The following is a 27,638-nucleotide window of genomic DNA, read 5'->3' as shown; positions in this document are numbered from 1 at the left end:
TACTGTACGATTACCAAATGAAAATGTTTATAACAACTAAAATAATATCGTACATAATTTTTGGTATTAGGCGATACAAGGTTATTAGAAAAATTAATTGTCAATCATATTTATGTACGCCGAGGTTGTTATGTGGAAATTCTGTATAGCCAGTAAACATACAAATTTTGGTTCACAAGAGATCAAAAGACATTCTATAATGGTAATATTGTATTTTTTTATGTAAAAAGCAAGCACAAGAGGTTAAACCCTATTACACTCGAGTAGTTCGAGTAGTGCCTGCCGTATACGGGAAAGACGGCCTTGGTAACTGATTCCACAGAAATGAATCCCGATAGACGGCAGTTATGGGCGTCTGCAGCATAGAGATATTACCAATAGAGTAGGCATGCCTACAAGTGAGAGCGTCTCGCGAATGAAAAAAGAAAGAGAATCATTTATGTATTTCTATCTCTTTCTTTTGTTGCGTACTGCGCATGCGTGTCTCTGATTCAACGGGCAACGGTAAAGTGCGTACGGTAAACAGACTGAAGTGACTGTCACTATAAATATATGATAAATATTCTAAAGTCATTGAGCGTGATGAGTCGAAGACTGTATTAAAATAATCTTCGCCGTATGGTTTCATAAAATTTAAAGATCAGATAATTGTTATGGATCTCGATATAGATAAAACAAATCGACTCTTGTAAATCTCATTATTAAAATACTGTGCGAAATAATTTACAATGAGCGTAAAAAATGGCTAGTCGTCTGTTATTTATTGCTGACAAATATTTTATGAAGGAACTTACATTTTTAAGTAAACACAAGTTTTTTGAAAACTTGAGTATATTACATTTTATTGAGTAGCAAAAAATAGCTGATGTGCATGACTTACGATTTGAAATATAATATAATCGAATGTATCGTACCCAATTAAAAAGATTTTATTGAAAAGCCGGAAGTAATATTAGTATACGTACTGTCTTTTTATGTAGTTGTACTAATTTATTATTAAAGAATTGTTAAATAAAGTGTTTTAGTTAATTGTAATTGAGTTTTGGTCCTTCAGAGTATTCCATTTTGTTTAAGTACTGATAAACTGAATTTATTCTTCAAATTATTACGTGCACTACTGATAAATAATGTTGACTTAATGGAATGCAATAAAAAATTTTGATTGATACAATAGGAATAAATTTTCAGTTATAATGATAATTAATTAGCCTTGCAAAATTAATTCCACAAATAAAATATAAAAGAATACCAAAAAATTCTCTCAAAACAATATTCCTCTAAATATATTAGCAAAAAAAAACATTAAAAAAAATTGGCATTTGCGGGAATCGAACCGAGAAAAGCAAAATCTAAAGGATGAGATCTTGACACCTCGGCCACCGTGCATTCATGGATATACATACTGTGAAGTACTTCAAAAAGTTGTGGGCTGAGAGGCTTAGCCTAATGATTTGTACATTAGCTCAACCTATTTTTATTGAATATTACTTGGGAAATATACAATTGTTTTCATTGCACTAGATTTCGTTTATCAACAGTATTGCAGGAAAGATCTTATTCTGTTTCAATTCATGTTCTGACACGAAATCTAATCAACGCGCATGCGCCATTAGACAGAGACAGCAATACATAAATTATTCTCTCTCTCTCTTTCTATCGGCCAGACGTTCCCACTTGTATGGGCGCCCATAGCATGCCTACTCTATCTGTAATATCTCTATGGTCTGCAGGTGAACTCGATGTTCATGTGCCACGTTTGCCTGTCGAGTAGATCCTGCAAAAACTGCGCTAGACGGGATTATGCTAGACAGCTCGGAAGAGCAATTGTCATGGAAGGATCGGTAAAGTCCAGCAAGTTTAGCAATTTTTGTTGTTTTTCTTCGTAATCCTCCATCTGAGAAAAATAAAACATAGTGATTTATAACACTTTCTAGTAAAATTTATATTTCCCAAAAAATTAGAAAAATTTTAAGCTTACCAAATCACAAAAAATAGAAAATGAAAAAAAAAACAATCTATCTTTATCCACGTATTCTTGCTCGACCTTAATAATACCAGTTAATAAATCATTAATCACTGCTGTCAGATACTTTCTTGATTCAGCTACACTACGACTATATTGTCGTACTAAAAATCGATTTTTATAAATTTATGTGAAATACTACTAAATATTTTCAATTTAGTTCTGTACACATAAAAAAATTAAAAATAAATTTTCCTAGATGGAACTTTAACACTGAGCTGTTAATGAAATGAATATGTTTGACGTTTATCTGTTTCTTGAAGTATCATGGTTTATGAAACAATTTATAAATTGAAATAGCTTTTGAAACAAAATAAATCTGACTGAAAATTGTCAACATTATTGTGTGTGATTTCTAAGATTCTCATATTTTAGTTTTTTTTGATAGTTTTTAAAAGAAAGATAAATTTTGACGTTTCGACTTTTCTTTATATATATATATATATATATATATATATATATATATATATATATAAAATAAGAATGCCTTTTCTTCGGCACCACCAGAAGAAGTTGCTGAAGTGGCCTAATCAAATTTATTGTCGGAAAAGTAAAGGAAAGTGTATTATATGGCATATGAATTCTGAACAGGCATCAGAAATTATTAATAACTTTAAATAAATACAATCATATTGTAAAATTAGATACCCAACATTTGTCATACTGATACATAGATTTTTTGTGTTTTTTATTATGGAGATATTATAGGATTATTAAAATTTTGTATGTAATATACTTAAATGTATAATAATATATTGTATGGAATATTTGATATAATAAAATAATAGTGTTTGTAATAAGGTAACAAAATTTTCCAATAAAAACAACTTCAGCAAAAATATTTAGTAGTCCTGGATTAAGTATGGTTTTCTACTCGAGTATAAAGAGTTATTATTCACTCGGTGATTTATGTTAACTTCTCCTCATGAATAATAACCTCCATTATACACTCATGAATAATATACTATTATAAATTGTATAAATTATTTGTCACAAATTTATAGACTTTTATAGACTGGGGTGTAAATTGAGATATTCGAGCTTCAAAGAATATTAACTCCTTGAAAAAGCAGTGTGTGGGTCATTACAGACTCAGTTGAAAGAAAATCACAGATTACTAACAAAAATATAGCATCAAAGAATAATTCGTAGAAATATACTATTCACTAGAGTAGGTATTAACGCTGGGTTGATTTCCCATTCTTATGATTTAAAATTCATTTTTTTTCGTTTTTAAAGATAAGTAAAAATTTAACGAATAGATCGGTTGCGGATATAAATAAATTAAAGAAATATTTATTATTATATACTAAGATGAAAATAAGCATTGCAGCGATTCATATTTATTTTCTCCATATAATTCTCTCTCTCTATCTCTCTCTCTCTCTCTCTCTCTCTCTATATATATATATATATATATATATATATATATATATATATATATATATATATATATAATTTTTCACAAGCTAAAGGAGAAATATCTAATTTCATTATTTTTTGTGGTCACTGAAATAAGAATCGACCTGCAAATAAATTCTCATTTCATACATATTAATTCAGCATGCCTTGCACTCTATACATGAAGTGTCAAATGATGAGAGCCGTTTACGAATATAGTAGGCTTTGAAGACCTAACTGAGGAGCTTTTAGTGGTGATTTATCTGTTTGCTATTGGCTGTCAGATTATTCTTTGAAGCAAGGAGGGGTGTTATACACAGTTTTAAACAGGTGTTGTAGACAGATCCATTCACATTGCTTCGTTCTACGTTATAGCGTATCGTAGCGCTTTTAAAAACGGCACTGTGATGCGGGGGGTTGAGCGCAAGTTATTACTTCTCCTGGGGAGCATTTTATGTAATTCGCCACGGTAGATAAGCAATCTATCGAAATAAGAGACGTGTTAAATTATTGTTGGTGGTTTATTGTCGTTCGTTATTTGAGAGAAAATAAATTCTGATTGTTACAAAGACTGTGTTAATGATTTAAATTATATTTATGATACAATCCAATCAACATATCGATTCAATATCTTGTTTTAAAGTGTAAAAATATGTTCATACACAATTTTTTTGCTTATTTATTTATTACTGTTTTTTATGTTAAATCATAATTTTCAGCCATATATGGCAAGAAATACCTCTTAAGTATTTTCTTCAGATTGCCATTTATTGCCATTTCGATTAAAAATTTGAGTTATAACAAATATACCTACTTGAGACATGCGACTAATGACAACATGTCTACCAGCTCCAGTAAGTTGAAAAGCATAAAGATATTAAATTGGCATGATAAGGTTAATTGAGATGTATGAGGAAATGCTATACATAATACATAAAGCACTAAAATTTCACAAGATCTGTTCATGATTACCTGGATACAGTATTTCCAGGCACATGGTAGAGTAGCCAATGAGATCTAAATCCTCTGAATATGTTCCTATCGGGCTACTTGAAAAGCAAATACCAAACCAAAAAGTGTTGAACTAAAAACTCGAATAAGGAGTGGATATAATGACTAATTACGTTACAAATTATTATAAATGTATAATGAATTTCGATAGAATATTGTCAAACTTATTATTTTTCATTATCTTGTAATTGTTAATGATTGAAGATTTGATATACTTATATGATTCAATAGGTATAAAATATTTGCTCCAGGCGTTAGCAACACTCGGAATCGAAGTTTTGGATTAGTAAGTAGGATTTATTACTCTGACGTGCATAAATAAACACTATACTTACATTGTCTCCGTTCACTTCACTACGAACTCGACGGGCTTATAAGTTGCAGTCTTCATTCTTCAATGGTATTTCGGAAAAACACATTTCGGCAAACCGACTAAGATGACCGATCTCACACAGAGCAAAATATATATTCAATTATTATTGGAATAAAAATCATATATTTTTTACAAATACGTTTATTATCACATTGAATATAAAAGTATATTAATTATATTCTTAATTATCTATAGATATACCATAACTAGAAATATTTGACTTATTCGATAGCAAAATTTTGTGTGTAGTGCTTTATTGTAGAATGGGACACTAAGTAATTTATAATATAAACAACAAAAACATTTATTAAAGACATAAACAAGCCGAAGATTATATACAAAAGAAGAAACCTAGTCGAAAATAATTAACCTCACGAGATATTCACTAAGAGAATTTAACAACAAATTATGTTGAAAATAAATTAATTTCAAAATATTACTATTAATAATATATATAATTATTGTCTCATTTTATACAAAAATTTAGGTTAACTTGGTGATTCAAGGGCCCGAGTTACTAAGTAAAATCATTACCTAAAAATTGTTCCGATGTCAAAATACTCCCGTTGAGATTCAACAGTTAACACTCAACAATACTAGAAATATCAAGATCAAGTATATGTGTGCTTAGATTATAGGATAATTATGTGATTTTGGAAGAGTGAATCTCCCTGTTGAAGAACTGGCTCTTTTTCTTGAAGATTATTGCTTTAATATGCTAAAAAAAAGGTTACCAGGTGAGTGATGTGAAAGTTTTATACAATCTTGTTGCCAAGCAGTTGTAAGAATTTTTTTAGGTATAGACGCAAAACATAATCGCATAATGTTAAAGCGGTGGCAGTTATAAAAGTATTCGTTAATAAGAATTGACAAAGACAATTAAACACGTTCAAATAGAGAAATGGAATAAAAAAATCAATTTTTGTAAAAATTTCCACTTCTTTTTATCCTAGAGGAAAAAGCTCAATTTTTTAAATTGAACCTGAATGTTGGGAAATAATCGAAATTAAAAAGGTAAGTAAACTAAAATTGACTGAAAATCACACGTAAAAATAACCGATATTCATAATTTAGGAAAATAATATACAAATCAAATGATGTCCTTCACAAGAAAGTAGGTACCGTGGGGATAGAGGGAACTACATCTGTTTGAAAGTATTCGTCAAAATACATTAAATTAAGGTAGCCTCAGTATAAATTTGAAAAGAAAGTTTCAAAATTATTGAAGTGAGATCAAGCAAAAAACACAAAAAAAATAATAATTGTAGACTATGCTAATACTTGAAGTTTTCAATACTGCACAGCCATAAATTATTTAAATCGTCAAAAACATTGAAATTCTAACTGAGATACAGCTGACCTCATTTCACCTCTTAACTATTATTCTATAAAAATGGAAAAACCGTCACAATTTTTTAAATAGCATGTAACACATTTACTTCACATGAAATTTTTTTAATTTGAATGAATAGTTACAAAAATAGATGAGAAAGCAATATTTTGCATCAGGAAAGTTACTACTGATACTTGGGTACTTATTCTTTAACTTTATTTCAATAAATTATTTAATTATATAATCTACTCTACGGGTAAAGATTCATGTATCCATGTTCTTTTCCCACCATCGGCGAATTCGGCTGCAGTGTGATCTTCCCCGTCGAGAATCCACTTGGTAGTTAACAGTCCTTCAACTCCCACAGGACCTCTGGCATGAATTCTACCAGTACTTATGCCTACTTCTGCTCCCAAACCAAATCTAAATCCATCTGCGAATCTTGAACTAGCGTTATGGAATACACAGGCGCTGTCTACTTGCGTTTGGAAGATTTTGGCACTTTCCTCTAAAAATTAAAATTGTATTTTAATAGTTTTACATAAATTAGTTATATCTAACTATGGCCCAGCAGCCAATTGTAGGCTCAGAATTCACACACCATGGTTCATAGAAATAATTTCAGATTATATAATAAGACAGATTAACACTAGCAATTGAGATGTGAGTAAACAATTACTTAACGGAAGCTACAACTTGTCAATGTCACGTGTCCCTTATTACTTAATAGTAATTAACGATCATATATATTAATAGTACTGCACGGTACATCATTAGATGCAGATTGATAATAGGTATATATATTCGAAAACTCGGAAAATATATTGAAGTGAGTCCACTTTAGTGTTTCGGTGTTTCCTTGCCATGTTCCCAATGAAAAACCGCTCTATATATATATATATATATATATATATATATATATATATATATATATATATATATATATATATATATATATATTAGAGAGGGATTACCCGCCACACGTTGTTTTAATGATAGTATATCTAGTCCAGGATAACAAGGTAAAAATGAGGTAATTCCTCCGATTACCATGAATCTGCATCGCTTTGCATAAAAAATTGGAATTAAGCTTGACTTTCTCTTATCTTCTACCCTTTAGAGCAAATTGTAGCTCTACTTGCATAATCTTGCTATCGATTCACATAAAGCAAGATGTTTACGAAAAAATCACAAGAGGAAGAATACTTTTCATATTTAAGAATACCTAGGAGTCAGTTTTACGTGCTTTCCTCTTGTTATCCACATTTTACGTACACCATTACGTACACATTTCCGCTTACCCTTTCTCTAAAACTATGAATTATGTAAAAAGCCAGATCTGGATTTACACCACAAAAATGTGTGTGTATCAACTTCAGAAGAAGAGTTCAGTCGTTGGATAGACTTGTACAAGGGCCCACTAAATTCAGTGACCTGGGTCTATACACTGAGTTACTTACCAACTCGATTACATTCAAAAATAATATATAATTGGTGTTTGAAAGAAAAATTTAGGAAAAATCAATGCATTTCTCTAATTTAGCTTTTGTTAAATAACAATAAAAGGCAGAAAGGGCTCGCGACAAAGAATCAAAGATTTTGATTTGATTTGATAAATAGGTTAGTCGAAGACGTATTATTTCATAAAAAGCTACTTTAAAGCCGATATAATGAGTTTGGATGAATAATATTTACTCTGTGGTCTGTGTTGCCTAGATTCATTCAGTATTATTGCTCATTTCAACGATGAACAAAAAGTTACTTACTGTTTTCAGTTACGATAACATCGGTATGTGCACTACCGTAATTATGAATATGTTTAATAGCCTCTTCAATACCATCAACAACCTCAATACAGCATTCAAGAGCGCTATATTCATGTTTCATGGTTTTAACAGCTGGTGGACCGAAAGTGAGCATTTCATGAAGAACTGGTCCAGCATTCAGCTTAACTCCCTCCTGCTTAAGCATACTACAAATATCTGTGAAAAATGATCCGTTCATAAGGTCTTTGTGAATTAGAAGAGTTTCCATGGCGTTGCAGGCTGCGGGGTAGTCACATTTTGAATCTTTAACTATTTTTATAGCTTTCTCTAAATCCGCGTCCTTATCTACGTACACGTGACAAATACCTGAAACATCGTTATTATTATTACCACGATAATATTAATATTGAAAAATTTAAATTTTGTGGTCGAGAATTCAGAAACAGACGCTTACCTTCAGCATGTCCTAAAACTGGAATGTTTTGACTTTGTTTTTGAATACTTCGAACCAATTCGTTCGAACCTCTAGGAATAATTAAGTCTATATGATTTTCCATCGATAATAAATCACTGATTTCATCTCTCGTAGATACCTAGTAGAAAAGTCGATGTTAATATAAAAAATCGTCTATTCTTTACTCTTTTTTTCAATCTCTTTTATTTTCAAAGAGAGAAAACTATTATTTCATTTAATCATTAGTTTCACAAAAAGCATCTATCACTATTATTCTTCGAATAATGGATTCTGTATAAAGTTTGATAATATATACTCGTATATTAAATGCCTCCTCACTCATTCTGATAAGTGATATTAAAATTCTTGGAGAATAATCACTTGAGCAATTGCTAGCTAACATCATGAAGGGGTCTTCTAACCCTTGAATTTCATTTCCTCAGCCTACTTCGAAAGTTAAAATTCCAAGACTTTTTCGCTTTCATATATCGTTGCGTATACTTCTTCTTTCAGAATTTTTTGTAGTTGGAGGATAGAGCTGAACAACAGTTTGCCTTTAGAGATGGTGATTATATATATCACCTTTATGCAATTATTGCAATTAATCATATATTTTCACTATGTGCTTAGTTTATGTATAATTTTTCATAATTAATACAAGATTATATGTTACATAACAGGTAAAACAGCCAAGACCCAATTGTTTACTAACATACTATTAATAGATACTCACTAATGATATAGCTTTTTCTGCTCCAACAGTTTTCAATGCTTCAGTAACTACTTCCATAAGAGCTTTATTACTATGCATGGCTTCCTTGCCACCTTTTAACAATAATCCATTACCTGAAGCAATCGCAAGAGCAGCTACTTGTGGTAAGGAATCCGGTCTAGACTCAAAAATAACCATCAATACTCCGATAGGTACTGTTATTTGTTTCAATATCAAGCCATCAGCCAATTTGGTTCTCTTTATCACTCTACCTACATTGTTGTGGCTACTGTCTGCTATTTGTTTCAGACCTATCGAAAGATTTTTGAGTTTCGCAGGGGTTAATGATAATCTCGATAAGAGTGGCTTGGCCAAACCTACTTTCGCACTTTCCTGTAGGTCCTTTTGATTGGCATCTAGAATTGTTGCTTGTTTACTAATTAAAAGATCGGCTAGAGTATGAACGCAAGATACCCGTTGGTCTGGTGACAGAGAGGCTAAAATGCGACTACCAATTCTTGCTGCAAAAAAACACAATGCTAAATTTTCTCTCCATTTTTAACGGAATAGGTTTAGTTTTTTATTTTTCTACAGAAAAAAAATAGACTTTACTGTACACGAGCATTACGTATATTACTGATATTTTAATCATTCTATATTTTCGAGGCTTTTTCTACGATGGCTGATTTAAAGACAAAATATAGATTTCTACTGAATATAACCATAGTATTTAGAGTGGCAAGTTGAAATATATCTTTTCTGTATGAGGCCCGCTCAAGAAAGTCAATAATAATTATTTAATACAATTTTATTTTTGTATTGACGAGTTTATTTCTAGTTTCGTTCGCCCTATATTGTTATTTGACAACACTTATTATTGTTGATTAGTTTTAATTAATTTAATTATTCCCCAATTTTCACTGATATAAGAGCTTTTATTATAATTAAATAGAATATTAATGTAAACGTATACTGAACTCAATTTTTTGTAATGTCACAATGAATATCATTTCTGTTCTCTTTCTGCGAATCAATTTTTTTTAAAAGTGATCATCCCTTTATTTATTTTGATGAGCTACTACCTCCCAAGCGAGCCCTGCAGGTTGAAAAACGCTGGCAAAATTGAAAAAACAAAATTAAAGTCCAAAAAATATTTGTTTGAAGCATATTAGAAAATATCATCGCATTAAAAAATCTAGAGTGTACAAGTAAGAGGTTACATAATATGTACACACCATTTTCTGCAACTACTTCAGAAGAAACAGATCCACAGAGAGAATGCTCAGTAAAAAATGTACCAACTTTTCTTCCTGAAAGAATAGTTTTGATAGCTTTATCCAATGTTCCATTACAAATAACCACAGACACGCCCCTGTCCAAAGCCCATGTAGCTGAATTAACCTTAGAATCCATACCTCCAGTACCAACTTTACTCTTTTGCCCGTATTCAATTGTATTTCGTTGATCAGATGTGAAAGTATGTAAGAACTTAGCTCCTGTTTCCCATGGTGGCTTGTTGTAAATTCCATCAACATCAGACATCAATATAAGCAGATCAGATTGTATTTCTGCAGCCAACATGGCTGCCAAACTATCATTATCTTTGATTGAAATACCCCTCTTTCCAGGTTTATCACCGATAGGTTCGTCTATTTGTGGTGGCGGTGAAACCGCATCATTTGTGTTAATGATAGGCACGATATTCAAACTAATTAATTCTGTTAAGGTGCTTATTAGGTTTTTTCTGGTTTCCTCGTTGTAGAAATCAGCTTTAGTCACTAAAACTTGTGCTATTTTCACACCGTATTGAGAAAACATAGCATCGTAGAGGGACATAAGACCTGATTGTCCTACTGCAGCCGCTGCTCTAGGTTCGACCAATGCTACGGCATCCTAGAAATGAAAATTGTCATTAAATTTTACATTTTAGCACTCAAAACATCAAAAATTTCGGAAAGCATACAATTTTTTCACATAACTAGAAAGAATTACAAAGAAATTATCGGTTTTGAGGATAACACCACTAATATGAATTACATGCCGTAAGTACACCCACTGGCAGTACCCGAAAAATATTTTTTTTGCTACTTTGATTTAACGAACATTGTTTTGAAAACTTTTCGAAGAAGTTAAGCTACACTTCTTGGTGATGAGATTATGATCTCGTGAATGGATGCGACATATAGGATAAAAATTATTCCAAGGATACGTAAAAGATTTTTTTCTTCAAGTGTATAATAATATCCATATTATTTTCGGCAACACAGATCGTAGAAATAACCTGTTCTTTTACTAGTAAAATAATGAACGCTCATTATTGTACTAGTAACAAAATAATGAGACGTCTTATTATGGTCGTTGTAACCAAGTAGGCAAGAACTGTCATTTAATATTTATTTAATTTGATGTTTGTCAGTTTTGAAAATTGTATTGTGAAAATGTCTCAAGAAGGAGAATTTCAATGTATTATTTTTACGCTTGAAGAAAAAAAGTGTATGTCACTCTGAGTAGAAGACCTATTATATGTTTCGCCCAGTTTGCACAGCCTCGGCTATCGCCTAGGCAGTGCAGAAATCTGTGCTCAACAATGATGATAGCCTTCTACTCCTAGTAACATAAGGTACAATATCAATAATAAAACTTACATAGCAAATAAAATGTCACACTGTTAAAGTTCAAGATCAAGTGCTACCACCTCCACGGCAGTTGCCTCAAAATCAAAATGGATAGTCTTCTGACTGATTTTAGATCATCTAGGTTAGGAATGGATATTTTTACCTTTCCCCACACAAAAAAATCTATTATTGTGAGGTCTGGGTATCTAGCAGACCAGCATATCACACTTATTGTCCAAAACCGTCTTTAACAAAACTTATTATTAGTCATTCGGTTATGTTTTGTGTGGAATGTTGAAAGGAATAATTCTATCAATATTCGAAGGAAATTCGTTAGTAAATCTTTACAGAATTTGTAAGTCGACGACACATCAAACATTCACTTTTTCGAAATAGTCCATGTAGTCTCATGGTTCCATGTAATGATTTTTAAGTTATTCTTTACTATTAAAAGTATTTCCTTATATTCTTTCACCCAAAGACGTGCTGCTACTAAAATAATCTTCATTGATTATTTAGAGAACGGACAAACAATAATTTATCGATATTATACGATTCGTTGACACGTTTTGATGACAAAATCAAGGGAAAACAGCATGTTGAAGAAAACAGTTTTCTTTCATCACGAGATTGCGTCTGCTCACCCATCCATTATATTTGCAAAAATATTATCTTAACTGAATTACAATTTATTCTCTCATCCATCGGGCCCTCTTCGATCACTTTCTGTTCCCAAATTCAAAAAAACAGATAGTAGAAAGAGTTTTCAGGACGATGGAGTGATGAGGGCAGCGCGTACCTTAAGAAATATATTTTTTGGGATAGTTTGTAAACTTGCTAAGCTAAATGTGTGAAGTTAGAAGCAGATTATGCTCATAAATAGAGCATTTTTTCACAATAGAAGAGTTTTTCGGAAACTATGGCCCGGGTTCAGGTAAATCATCCATCAGCTGATTACGGATCCTAACGAACGAGATTTAGATCACAGTTTCCAAACATGATAAACAAGAACTTTATTACTTTTTTTAAGCTATTTTTATTTTGAAATACCGGAAAGTATAAAAACCTAAAACCTCAGTATCTTATCAATTACGTTGCTCATGGGAATTAATAGTGGACAGCTATTTTGGGAAATAAATAGTTTTCGATGTTCACAAAAACATAGACAGATGATACAGCCCATCAGCTGATCGTATTTAGCCTCCGGTCTACCAAGTTAACTCCCAGATTAACTCCATCAGTTTCCGAACAATAATGACCGTGATCAGGAGTAGTTTCTGAACATTCAGGTCATGATCGATTTAACCCGATTATAGTTTCCGAAAACTCCATAAGTACCTCTTCCATTGAAAATTTGCTCTTCTCTATATAGGAGACACTAAGAAGATAATTGACGTTATATAAAAGTTTCAATTTTTACTTACAACCCGAATCACGTGAAATTATTTGCAATAATTTGTTATCAACTCGTGTATTTTTCAACACGAATCAAACAGTATGCTAGCAGTGAATATAAACAAACGTGTATGAATAATGATATTTTTTCGGTACATGCAGCTTTGTAAATAGATGAGGATATCATTGGGAACTAATTAATTTTGAGGTTATCTCACTATTTGTACTAGTACAAAAACAAAAGATAATGAACTTCAGTCGTCCAATGATTGTTAATTACAATTAGTTTTACCCACATTGATAATAGTTATCAGGGTCAATAATCTTTTAGCACACATTTATCGCATAATGGATGTTAATCACTATCGAGTAGAATATAATCTATTGAGTAAATGTCCAAATACATCTACAAGATGAAACAAATAGTTGAATTTACCTTTCAAATTAATAATTCATTATAACAATAACAATTGTTGCAAGATCTAGACATTGAATTTACGTTCATAAATTTACACTATTCATTTCACCTTATTTGGACAATGGACTAGATAGATAGATTTCATGGCGGTCTAATGTTCAGATCTCCAATACTATTCTCCCTATAAAACCTCTTTAGCCATGTGGTTTTGCGGAGCATTAACTAATCATATTAGTTTTGAATATTTTTCTGCCTTTGCTTTTCAAGTCTAATATTTGGGGATTGTTCTAATTGGGCTGTTTCAGTGATTGATATTACGTGTCATAGGAGGGTTTTAGTGCAACAAATAGCATTGTGTTGTTTTTTGAAATTCGTCAGATAAATAGTTATTGATCTCACCTCGCGTGTATGATCAGTAGGAGATAGAGTCTCTCTCATAGAGAGGGACATAAGTAATTCTTGTGTCAATCTTTGTTTTCCAAAAGCAACAGCGCCACTGGTAACCATAATGCATTCTCTTCCTTCATTTTGGCATTCTGCTACCTAAAACAAAAATATTGTATGATTATATCAGTTTTTGGAATAGCTGTTTAAAGGTTGCCGATTAGAACGTGAAGCAAAATGTAAATTCACCAATAATAATCTGCATTTCAACCAAATTCTAATTTCGGACAAATCCCTTCCAATTTTATATTTTCAAATTGTACCAGTTTGTGTCGTTATACGTATCTAGCAAAACCGAGATTCGTCCTATTTTCTCTAATCAATAAATATTCATAAAAACAGTGAGAATAAAGCGCACAAAATCGTTCTTCGAGGCACATCACGTGTCACTTTTTTTAATATACTTATTTATTCTTTTATTTTGACTCGTTAATCTCACTTTTTCAGAAAGGTTCTGAACCTATTATTTTCATATCTTCTGATGATTATAATAGAATGGAACCCTATTACTGGTTTATTTTCATCTATGTATTCGTTGATAGTATTTTTTTATGAACGTATTTCATATTGAGGCGACTCATGATGTTTCTTAAACTGAATTGAGAGTTAAAATATTTTGGCAAGAATTTGTTCACTCTAGTTTCAAACTCCACTCTAGCTTTCACAATATTTGGTAGTTTCAAAAATATTACAATATTGTTTTTGAATGCTTTTGGAGATTATTCTGTTTCACTTGAAGTACTAATCATCATAGTGAGTGAGCGTTTCAGCGTGATTTTATCATATGATTTTTTTATATCCAATTTCAGGTCGTTTTTAATAAGTTGTTTCACCTCACTCTCAATTATTGGATACAAATGTAATGAATCAATTAATACTAGTGGCTAGATTTTTACCCACATCAATGAAATATTTATTAAATATTTTGGTCATTTTCTCATTGTCTTGTCCTTTGAAATTCTCTCCTTTCTGATTCTATTACAACCTCATTGAAAACTTTCCAAAACTTTATTAACGATTTTCATTTCTCTATCTTCCCCCACCTTCTTATTGTAATATTTTTATTGCTTTCTTTAAAAATTTTTTGTAGCTTCGAATCATTTATTTCTCAAAATTAACTCTGGAAACTAAGCGGTGGTATGTAAAATAAATGTATTTGGAAGCAATTCTAATAAATTAGCTATACAACATAATTTCATGTTTTTCATTAAAAAGAAGGTGAAACTGATGATAATATCTGTTTTAAACATTTTTATACTTACTTGTTCCACTATTGACGCCAATCTTCCTAAAGCGAGTCCATTCTCATCTTCTCTGGTTATAACAGCACTACCTAATTTTACCACTAATCTTCTCGCGTACTTCAACTGACTTCTGTCAAAAAAACTACTCGGTTTCCTATCTACTAACCCTTTCTTTTCGAAAGCAGCCTGAAAGAAAGAAATATGTTTCATCATCTTCCCGAGATTACCTCACTTCACAATTAAAAACTATCAAATAACGAAAGTCGAAGAGATGCAGCTGATGAAAATTATGTACAAGCCTTGAAATTTTTCTACTTATAGGGGAAACAATTATTATTTTCATTGTTTTGTATAAATAATGTGTAGCATGTGTTGAGCTTAAACTTTTAATTTATATTTTCTTCTTGACAGTCAACTTATATATTTGATTATTCTTGTCCTTGTACTTTGTCTGTCTCGAATACTGTTATTTTAAGTAACCTTTCACTTGATTTATAGGAGTTGATGTAACAGTTCAATTATATCAACGTAAAGAAAAGAATTGGTCTATATTTTGTGGATGACGAAAGTTGCTAATAAATTTTTGCATCGCTAATTTTGAATTATAAATTGCATCATGACACTAGAGTAGACTGAACACTATGAATTGGCAGGGAACTCTAATACAGATGGGCTTGCTAAAGGTGGACAGGAGAGAATTCCGAAGAGGATGTACCAATGGGATTTTTGAAAGGTGCTATTGACGTAGGAATCAAAATCGAACATAAGAATATGTGGTTAAACGGAATTGATTGAACGATATCCAGAGCGATTTGGCGGAGAATGGGGAGAAAGATAAGACTCAGGAAACACTGAATCCCGAAGACTATTGAATTGATAACTGGACATTGTACTGTTAGTACAAAACTCCAAAAATGGGAAGTTATAACGAACATGTTTTGCAAAGAGTGTAATGGAGAAGAAAAGACTATGAAGCATCTGCTTTGCCAGTGCCCTGGTTAGATGAAGAAACGACGTTAAATGATGGGGGACGACACTATAAATTACCTCGATAAAACAGCAGAATTAGAATTAAAAAAAGTGGAGAACTTTGTTCTTGGTTAGAAATATTAAAAAATGAGCTATAAATTAAATATGAGAGTGTGGAAAATATAGACGTTATACCTGTTTTAATCTAACGTAACCTAATATCAATTCCTTTATACGGCGATTCCATCCTCCAAGGCCTTATGGGTTAAATACACATCCTTGTTTAAATCCATTCTATGTAGTAAATTCGTTGTTTACTCAGATCTATATTTCAAATATATCTTCTCTCTTTATTTGGTCAAAGGATTTCTCAAAATCCATTAAACATAAGTGGATTTCTTCATCTTTATTTATTAATTTCTCACTTAATTGTAAATATTAAATTATTTGTGGTTCCTCTATTTCTAAAGTCACATTTTGAATCCTCTCAAGTAAATTTCACTTTATTTCTTATTCCTTTTTCTATCATTCTAGTGATTATTGTTGCAGGTATGCTTTGTTATACCCCAGTAGTTTCGCAATTTCTTTTATGGTCACTTTAATATATAGTTGGTATAATATCTACGTGCTAATATTAGGTATCCTGCTGCATTATCTCCCAATATTTCCAAAAATTACTATAAATCTTTTTTAATAAGAAAAACCAAATGGCCGTACCCTGGTAGCAACTGCGAAATTTGCTGCTAATACGTTCAAAGATGAAATAACATATATCTAAATTGAAATAACTTCTAAAATTCCGTAAAGCGACGACATCAATCTAAGGTTATTAATCTACCTATTTCGGAATCTTCTCGTCTTACTATTTATTTAAATAGTAATATTGTATTTTTTATTTTATAGTCTTATTATTTATTGTTTCCCAAAATTATGCCAATAAATATAAAACATAAAATAAAAACATTGAAATAAATTTTCAAACATTTTTATTAAATATTTAAAATTATATTATACATTTTATCGAGCAAAATCTTTGAGTATCATATTATCTCCCAATTTTCGTTTTATATATTAATTTCATTCGATGAGTTTTATTTTTTGCGTATAGCTTATCTATATTTAGAGAAAAAATAAGGATGACTAGCAGAATGTTCAGATTATAAATAAAACATTTTGCTCGAACGAATCCACACTATAATTAACTGATTAAATATGATGCAATGCTTATATGATCACATGAAAATATCAAAAAGTGTCTCATCAATTCAGACTAATTTTTCACAATATTTTTTAGTGCTGCGATGGCATCAAACTTTTATACATTTAGATAAAGCTTTCTCTGTTTAAATATAAAATCACGTAGATGGTATCATTAATTTAAATATACAATCTAAGTTTGTGAAGGGATTAGCAGGAGAAGTCCAAGAAGGGATTGTTAAGCAAATTAGAATCGTTTACTCACAGCCCAAAGATGTCAGTTCGCGAATTACTGAGTCCTTTTAACGGACAGAAAACGCTTACAACCACGTACAAGTGCTTCATTTATTTCCAAGCTTGAAACTATTTCGAGTCAATTCTTTGTACTTTCAACACGTCTGACTTTTTGAAAAACTTGGTGATTACAATACTTATTGTTGAATTCATCGAAAAATTGGAGTGATTAAGCCACATTACTAAGCATATAATCGCTTATACAGTGCTTTTCAGATAAAAGTATCCACCTTTAATAACTTTTGTAATACTGGTATTTAGAAAAAATCCAAAAACACGTCAATTTATGTTGGAAGGGGCAAGCATTATGGCTTATTTAAACTTACTGGAAAAGCCACCCCCTCACCCCTAGCAGCATCCCCTTTATTTTTTTAAATTACTTTTCATATTTTTTATGTAAAATTTGGATACTCCTCTTTGAGCTGATTTCAAAAATGTATAATACTTGTAGGTTAAAGTGGTTAGTTTATGTAATAAACAATTTTTCTTTTAAGAGCACAAATTTTACTTATTATTTACTTTCACCTTATTTGCCTGTACTAAAATGGGTTGTACAACAGTTCAAACTCTTTTTAACTGTGCTATTTATTCTACTTAAAAAATCCAAACAACAAAAAACTCTACTTTTTATTAAAGTTTGACATTGTCAACTATAATTTGTAGTCACTATTGATAGTGTAATTTGATACATTATTTATTTTGTTTCTCTGAAATGGTTTACTCTTTGCAAGAAAGAATTGAAATTGTAGGTTTATACTACCAAAATAATAATTGTGCAAGAGCTGCTGCTAGAATATTTAACGAATTACATGACGGAAGACATGCAACTCATAAGTATGTAATTCAACTGATGGAGAAATTTACCAAAACAGGGTCTGTTTGCAATAAAGTGCATAAGCGAGAGGGACTCGTAAATAACGAAGCAATCCAAGTGGCAATTTTAGGGCAAGTCAGCTTAGAGGCTCAACAACCCCAATCGTTGTCAACAATAAGTAGAGCGATCGGTGTTTCATCTTCTACAGTTTTCCGAGTTCTACATAAATTCAAGTACCACCCATACAAAGTTAAGTTAATTATCAATAACAATCCACAATTGTTAAACAATATTTGCTTTTCTGATGAATGCTCATGGTCATTAAATGGCTTAGTAAGTAGGCATAATTGTAGATATTGGGCTGAAAGTGATCCACATATTATGCGTGAATTCCATACACAACATCCCCAAAAGTTAAACGTTTGGTGTGGTATCCTAGGTGACCACATTGTCGGACCTTTCTTCATCAACGGAAATATAAATGGTGAATCATATCTTGAGTTACTCAGGGAAGGGGTTGACCCACGTATTACAACAATAATAGAAAATGATGATAACCTTTCCGAAGATTTACTGGTATTTCCCCCACACTATGCTATGCCTGTCCGACAATTTTTAAACGAAACATTCCCCGCTCGTTGGATAGGTAGAAGGGGGCAGATAATGGAGTGGCCACCTAGGTCACCGGATTTAACACTCCTAGACTTCTTTTTATGGGGGTATTTAAAAACAAAAGTTTATGCTACCCAACCAGAATCTCTGGATGATTTACGAGAGAGGATAGAAAATGAATGTCGACAATTAAATCCAGCCGTATTAAGCAATGTCAGAGAGGCATTTCAAAATAGATTATACCATTGTATGGAAGTGAATGGTACTCATTTTGAACACTTATTGTAACTTCATAATAAATAGCACAGTTAAAAAGATTAAAGAGTTTGAACTGTTGTACAACCCATTTTAGTACAGGCAAATAAGGTGAAAGTAAATAATAAGTAAAATTTGTGCTCTTAAAAGAAAAATTGTTTATCTCATAAACTAACCACTTTAACCTACAAGTATTATACATTTTTGAAATCAGCTCAAAGAGGAGTATCCAAATTTTTCATAAAAAATATGAAAAGTAATTTAAAAAAATAAAGGGGATGCTGCTAGGGGTGAGGGGGTGGCTTTTCCAGTAAGTTTAAATAAGCCATAATGCTTGCCCCTTCCAACATAAATTGACGTGTTTTTGGATTTTTCTAAATACCAGTATTACAAAAGTTATTAAAGGTGGATACTTTTATCTGAAAAGCACTGTAAATACGTCAACTATGATCAATCTCTAGTTATCTAATTTTCTCATTATTCATATTATCATCATTTTAATACAATAGTGGAGGAAAAATAATAGAGAACTGAAACTCTTTCATGTGACGAAAACGCAATACCTAGATTTTTTATTTTTATTTAATCCTAAGCTAGACTACCGCGCGGTGTATGGATTAGGATTTCGTCAAGTTGAGAGTGAACGATAATAATCGATTATCTTTTATTGATAGAGGTTTTGGTTTTGATTATATGATGAATGAACCAATAGTAACTTAGTCTTGACATTATTTTTTAGATACAGCGTAAGGTATTCTCCGTCCTGTACAGTTTTGGAGAATATGATGTGTTCAATACTATAAATTTATCATAAATGTCTTCTTTGATATCAAAAAATTCTACTAGAATGACATTTTTGTTGCCATGCCACGCGAGCTTGAAGTCAAATATTTGATAGATCTTTTTTGTAAGTCATTCGGTGAGTTTTCGTCATAGTTTGCCACAATCTTGGCCATCGATGTCAGACCTGGAGAACTGATTTTTTTATTCTTTGGAAGTTCTGCTTTTTCTGCAGAAGCTTCGAAGAAAAATTCCCGATCATTCTCACAACTCCCTTTTTATAATTAGATCGCTTCTTATTGGACGCAAAATCTTCAGGAATACTGTTCGTGCGAAGTCTGGTTTTAAAAAAATCCTAAATAAAAATAAGTTTTAATGAAAAAACTCTGAAGATACCCTCCTCAATGAAGTTGTTCTTGCATCATGTTATCCCAATCCAATTAATCACTTATTACATCATTGTTTTTGAGTTCTTCGTAAAGAAATCTATAGAAATTTCAAAGTTCTATTTTCAATTTTGTTAATCATTCTATTATTTTTATTGTGAATCTTACGATATAATTGCAGATTACGTGAAAAATACAGGTCGAATAATATTGATTTGATCTTTGATCTTTTAAAAATGTACTTATGACGTGCTCATTATTTTGATGTGATAGTGAAGTAATTCTGATAAATATTTTCCTTTGAAAATCGTATTAGAAAACACTCTGAAGTTCAATAATTTTTATAGATATAAGCGAGAAGTTTGATAAGTATGTCTATATACGATCTTGCAGTTATCAAAATTTAAAGGAGATAACTAGATAAATGATATTGGAGCACAAGTTCTAATATACCTTAAAATAAAATTAATTCTTACTTATTACATACTTCACAGCAGCTTTTAATGCTTCAATCTCTGTTTCACTATCAGAGAAAGCGTACACAAAAATACATGTACATGGAAATATTGAAATTGTAAGAAATTCTAATTTATCAAAATTATATTAAGATTGCATAGTGAAAGCTTTGAATTTTCAATAGATGCATCAATGTGTGTTGAGATAGTAACCATCTTTTTAAGTTTCTCACAAAGCTAGCTAACGTCTCAAAATCGCAATTAATAACTAAAGCAATGAACATCATACAAACATATTTCAAGGCATAGGAGGAAAAACGCTACCGAACATTTCCAATACAGCTAGCTCAAACTCATTAACAGATAAAAATGTTCCACCGAATATTCGTAAAATCATATATTATTTTCAAAGCTCTTTTGTGATACTATATCTGATTATTAATAAAAAAATGAATAACTGTTTATATTGTCTATATTCACCAGCAGCCCATCATTTAAATAATAAAAACTAGTGGTTACCAAATTTGGCATTATCAAATTCGATGTGAAACTATTTAAAACGACCATACTACGATAATTCATCGATGTTCGGATAATCATTTATGCATAGTTGGAAGTGAATTCGAATATTCTTGAATTTTGTGATGTGTGTCTAGATTTCTTTTTCACCTATTAATATAATCTCTTATTAACTGTGATATTTTGGTGAATCATCTTGTATTTATATTTTTTTTTGTCTATGTAAAACAGCATTAGTAGATGAGAAACATTTTTTTGTTGTAATACTCGCATTTTGTTATAACGCTAGTTGTAATGAAATGTCTCCTAGGTTGCGTCTCAGAAATATCTCATTTATGACTTTAGCTCACACTGTATAATTTAAAATTAAGAATCAATTGGAAAATTGGTTAAATAGTCAAAATTCATAACAAAATCTACATGTTTATAATAAACTTGATATAGCATAAACGAGACAGATATAGTAAGATCTTAAAACACTGTACTAAAATTTTTTGAAAATATTGCTTATAATGAGAGGTGAACAATGCGAATAAGATTCCGTAGCTACCCTATTCCCTAATGTATATAGATTATACCAATATACATAAACTGGAAGATTTACTTTTTTCATAAACACTTATACTTTTCACTTACGTTTTTCATAGAAAAATTTATTTGGTATCCGATAGTCTTAATTTGAAAAAAATTAGCCACATGACTAAGCAATAGGTAAAGTCTAAAAACATTATGTGATCCCCTGTATAAATTTGTTCATTGAACATTCCAGAAATAGTTTTGATTCGATGTAATAAAACCTTACTGTAATAAATTAGTTCGGAACTTATTGTTATAAGTTATTAAGTGATAAGACAAAAATACAATGCTTTTTAAAGATTACAGAATTCTTTTGCATTATCAAATATCATAAGTAAAAACTAATTGGAAAGCTGGATACGTCAAAATACAAAATATGCATAGAGTCGAATCATTCTAAACGTAATTAAAATAGTAATAGTAATTCATTCTTATTCTTGTGTGTATTTTAACCTCTTGGAAATATTCAAACATAACCGTTATTATTGTTGGTGAAATATATCTAGATGCACTGAAGTAATTCATCTTCCTCATTATGTAATTCAAAATCATTTCATATAGGTTTCAACTAAATTTACCATAAGAATACACTATGCCATCTATGCTATGCTATGCTAATAACGTTATAGTAATTTATGGTTATATCAAAGTACTCGTAAAGAGAGTTTAGCAGCTTTGATTCGCTTGTTTCTGTCGACGAAAAAGCTCGATTTATTTTTTTCCTCCTCCTAATATAATATAACATATATCATTGATTGACATTCTGCATCGCCAAATAAAATCAGGACAAAAAAATTGCAAAACCTCTTTAATACGGAAATCAAATTAACGATATGAGCTCGAATCAAATGCAGATCTAGAAAGTAATAAAAAGCATGCAAAATGAAGAAAAAAGTATTAGTAATTACACGAAATCCAGAAATGTATTGGATGGAAAATCCAGAATTTTTTTATACATCACTCCAATTTTATTACTATATCTGCAAGCAAATTTTGTGAAAGTAACTAGGATGAAAGTGGAATGCACAGGGAATATTTTTATCTAATTTACGTCATAAAAGATAAGGGAACGGGATTACTATTGAATTTCAATTATTGAAATTTTGTTCAGTGAAATTTACGGGTTAAAAAGTATGTACACCGACACTATAAGTCGAAATACTACTAAATATTCAAGTCAACTGATTTGTAGGTAATAGTAATAAAAAACCATTAGCAAACCGTCGTTTGCTAAAATTATACCTATTTAGTCATACAAAACTTTGAGATGAAGAGCACAGTAGTATAAAATATTAACTACTATATTCAAGAAAAGATACGATATGTTTTTATTGATCGAACAAATGTATGCGAAAATGGGATTATTATAGAAACAATTGCACATCAATAGATTTTTTTGTATTTATAATAATTATACGTTGATTCATTTCGATTTCAATAAGATACCGACTTAATTGATTTTTCTTGATTTAGTTAAGAAAGTAATTATTTTTGAAATAAATATCTTACCTGATATGTACACTTGCATTTGGCACCTACAATGGTGAAAACTGTATTGGTATTCCAAACAGCTGGTCTACGAGCAGTATATTGCAGTGGAATTTTGAGATATGCCCACATTTCATATGCAAATTTCAACGATATTAAAATTAAAATTGTTTATACTAATTTATATAAATACTACTACTACGATCACCCGCGTTAATTAACGATGTATCTTTTTCTTATCTAATGGTTTTATTGAAAAACTTTCGGACTCTGGCCATCATCTTTAGCGTGATTATATCATCTGCTTTCAATACTGAAGATGTATATAATATATAGACTTTAACATAAACAAACTAGCTTATCTCTTTTACGTTTTCACTTTATCATCTTTTTCATTAAATTGGAATGAAATATGTTTATTGATTGAAAACAAACAGAAATAGTAATTAGTTTCCACAGTTGCTTGTTTTCTATTTGCTAAAATTATTATGATATTTTACAGGATGCAATGAAATGGTACAAATGTACAAAGTCTAAATAATATTTGCGAAATGTTTGTTTCACTTACTTCATAGGCCCTATGTATACAATGTGTTTATAAGGAAACATAACTTGCTAATATATCGACTTCTATTGAGCTAGAATAATAAGGGGCATTTGCATAAGTCAATGAAACCAAAAAACGTTAAAATTTAAAAAAACGCTACAAGTGAGAATAAATATTTTTTTCACAAATAAATACTTTCAAAGCTTGAAAGAAATCTTGTACATTTAATTTATAATAAAGTAATGCACAAAAACTGCATAACTAAAATAATTGTAACTTAAAGTTTCCAATAAGAGCATCCAATAGGAATTAAAAAAACTAGTTCCAGGAAAACTATCTCCAAGAGAGGAAAGTGAATATGCCAATCTTGTATTCTTTCTATATTGTATTCTTTCTACTGTCCACTTAAAAACCACTATACTATAACTTCAAATGGAATAAATTATTGTGAACTATATTAGCGGAGATTAAAAATTTGTTGTAGACGAGAATTTTATTATAACCCGCAAAAAATATTTTGAGACCTGAGCGCAGTAGATAGTGCACAAGGGCACTCAGGTCTCAAGTTAATTCTAGTTAGCTATACCTGCCAATGAGAATAATTATTAAAACGCAACTTCATAGTATTCATACAGAATATCTTTTATTCAAAATAACAAAAACAATCTATTTTGATATAAAAACTAATGTGAAGGATGAATCTGATGCTATTTAATAAGTTTGTTGATATCAGATTTACAGCCACAAGTCACCAAGTTCGGTAACATGCAAACGATGTATCTTTTTATTAAAGCAGCATTGCTACAGCACTAAATCTACGTTCACACAAGTATAATTATAGAAATGCTATCAAGAATCATTGAAATTATGAGGGTAGAGGTAAGGAGAACCATCTCTGAGAGACAGAAAGTGTCCATCAAATTCATTACGTTAGGGAGGCGTTAGTACCGCATGAGTGTAAATGTTAAATAAAGCGACGACTCTAGTCATTTAAAAATTTTTAACACTGCATATTCAAATAAGCCTGAACAGAGTGATCGTATGATATCTCGTCCGACAGGAGCGCCATTCTGGTCAAATTTTGAATTATAATTCACCGTCTACAAGCGGACAATTTTTAAGCTAAGCTCCCATATGAGATGATACTCCTTACCTCTGCCCTCTATAATTGAAACATTGACTACAATCTATGTATCTCTATGTATCGATTTTTGTAGTCAAAATTCTTCCTCGTTCGTTTTCGATTCTATAAGCTCCTCTTTCGTGAGTATTCATGGTGTGCCAAAGAAGCTAATAAGACTGGTGGTCATGAGCCTATGTAACACCAACTGAGAGATAGCCGGCACAAAATCACGCCGATTCAACTTCAGAAGAGGTCTGCTGAAGCAAGGGGATGCTCTTTCTTGTATTCTAGTCAACCTGATCTTGGAAAAAATATGTAGGAGGCATGAGGTGGAAGACAGAAAGTAGCATACGCAGATGATGTTGACCTGCTTAAGCAGAAATGAAATATATATTAGAGGGGGCCTTGTCATATATACTTCTGAATCTGGGCAATGACTGCTAGAGACGAGCTTAGACTCAAATCGTGGGAGAAGAAAGTACTTCGGTGCTTCTATGGCCCAATCCAAGACCAAGGAGAATGGCGCATCCGTACTAACGCTGAGACCTACGCCTAGGATGGAGAGCCCAGCATAGATGCTAAACTGAGATATAATAAATAAAGCATAGAGCAACAAGCTGTATCCTCTGGTAAAAGTATTGAAATGTCTCAGTTGGTATACAAGTCTCTTAGGAATAAAGCCTGCAAATGGCTCACACAATGTCTCTACATATCAGTGCAGTTCAAAAGCTTCTGTGAAAACATCAAAGTAGAAGGCGAAAGTAAACCTTCTGTAAATTAAGTTTTTGACTGAATATTATTCATAAAGTATTACACACAGAATTTTCACATGTCTTTGTATTTTTTAACACGTATATAAGACGTAATGTTCATAGCTTTTTACAGATCTCTTAAAAAAACAATAAGAGTATAAATACACTCAAATAATGCAAGAAATGACGGCATAGCTTTAAGAATTTTGGCAACTATTTAACGTGTTTTTATATTTTTTCTAAAAATTAAAATTGTTTTATGATAATCTCATATTTATATGTTTAGTATGACTCATTTACTTTGAGGGGAATTTAATTCATTCAAATGAAGTATCGAAAAAAAAATAATGCTGTAAAATTTATTTTTTATGGAGTTATTTAATAGATTATGAAACACCCAAAACACAGAATGTATTGTTAATAATTAACAGTGCACTTTGTATACATATATCGACAGATGACCTAAGTTATTTGTAAAAACATTTTTTCACTAATTCTAACTGGAATGAGAATATTAGAAAGTAGTATTAGTACTTTATTATCCATTTTCACTAAATTATTCAATTGCGATATAGAAAAAAATCAAGATATAAAAAAAAAGTTCGTAGTGTCAGGTGTGGGGTTCGAACCCACGCTCCCTCTCGGGAACCAGAGCTTAAATCTGGCGCCTTAGACCGCTCGGCCAACCTGACATATGATTCTCTCATGTTGTAATATTTAGTTATCCCTCACCAAACATAAATTCAAAAATAAAATGATTGAAATAATAAGAGGTAATTATAGCTCTAAAATTTACATACAAATAGAATTTAAATATAAACTTTTTTCTACCAACATAAAAGTGTAATATTGTGGAAAAAACAAGGATATAATTATTTGAAAGATAAATCTTTCAAAGCTGCGATTCTGAGAGATATCTGTAAAGGCCTCTCAAATACATGACATTATTAAAAACATTTCCACTCTAACAATGATGCTTTACCTAAGAAATTAACTATTAAAAATCTGTAGTAATACCTAATTAGGTATTGCAAAATAATCACACCAGTAATTATTCAATTTTTTAAAAAACACTTAATAATGCGCGTATACAAAAAGTCCATTTAACATAATAATTTAGAGTCCTCTTACATATACGCCTCATGTGGAAAATTCAAACTTAGCAATACTCTAAATAACTATTGATTCTTTAAACCGATTATACAGTAAATTTTTTTATTTGTAAGCAGGTCGCATCCCAGGGCCGTAGCTAGGGGAGGGGCATTTGGGAGCAATGCCCTACCTTAAAAACATACGTAATTAATAAATATTATTTGTATCTGAAAAACAACAATCCGTCGAAATCACAATCAAATTTCTATACTCATCTATGTACCACAAATAATCACATTCACCGCCCGGAGACATCTCATAACGAGCGTATAGTCTATACGAAGTCAATTGGAATAGCCAAATAAAATGAAATATACGGGGTATGCTGAAGTTACCAATAAGTCCCAAATAAAAAACGACCTAATTTTATGACGATTAAACCTCGTACAAAACCTCCTCTGAATATATCGTTTCTTGCTTCGCACCGCGTCGAATCCTGTTTTGTTGTCAGCGGTTTCGCGGCATTATTCGCGAGAAGTCGAGAAGATTCGATGCATGGATATATAGAGCGGGCGGAGATTAGTACGGGC

The 27,638-nt window shown here is 31.1% G+C and overlaps 1 protein-coding gene and 1 non-coding gene across 2 annotated transcripts; both read right to left on the bottom strand.

Moving 5' to 3' along the window:
* Nucleotides 1–5,045: 5,045 nt before the first annotated feature.
* On the bottom strand, nt 5,046–23,844 carry LOC130897968 (delta-1-pyrroline-5-carboxylate synthase). The gene is made up of 8 exons (XM_057806965.1): nt 23,556–23,844; nt 15,208–15,375; nt 13,901–14,044; nt 10,309–10,966; nt 9,095–9,594; nt 8,362–8,500; nt 7,908–8,273; nt 5,046–6,649 (listed from the first exon to the last, which is right to left on the bottom strand). The coding sequence occupies exons 1-8, from the start codon at nt 23,664–23,666 to the stop codon at nt 6,387–6,389; spliced, it is 2,349 nt and encodes a 782-aa protein (XP_057662948.1). The 5' UTR covers nt 23,667–23,844; the 3' UTR covers nt 5,046–6,386.
* A 2,720-nt stretch (nt 23,845–26,564) lies between these two features.
* Trnal-uaa (transfer RNA leucine (anticodon UAA)) lies at nt 26,565–26,648 on the bottom strand. Its single transcript has one exon. It is a non-coding gene; the product is annotated as a tRNA-Leu (tRNA).
* Between the last annotated feature and the right edge of the window lie 990 nt (nt 26,649–27,638).

This window comes from Diorhabda carinulata, chromosome 9 (assembly GCF_026250575.1).
Source record: "Diorhabda carinulata isolate Delta chromosome 9, icDioCari1.1, whole genome shotgun sequence".
In the NCBI taxonomy this organism is placed as follows: domain Eukaryota; kingdom Metazoa; phylum Arthropoda; class Insecta; order Coleoptera; family Chrysomelidae; genus Diorhabda; species Diorhabda carinulata.
The sequence above is the reverse complement of the archived record's forward strand: the minus strand, read 5'-3'. Positions and strand labels throughout refer to the sequence as shown.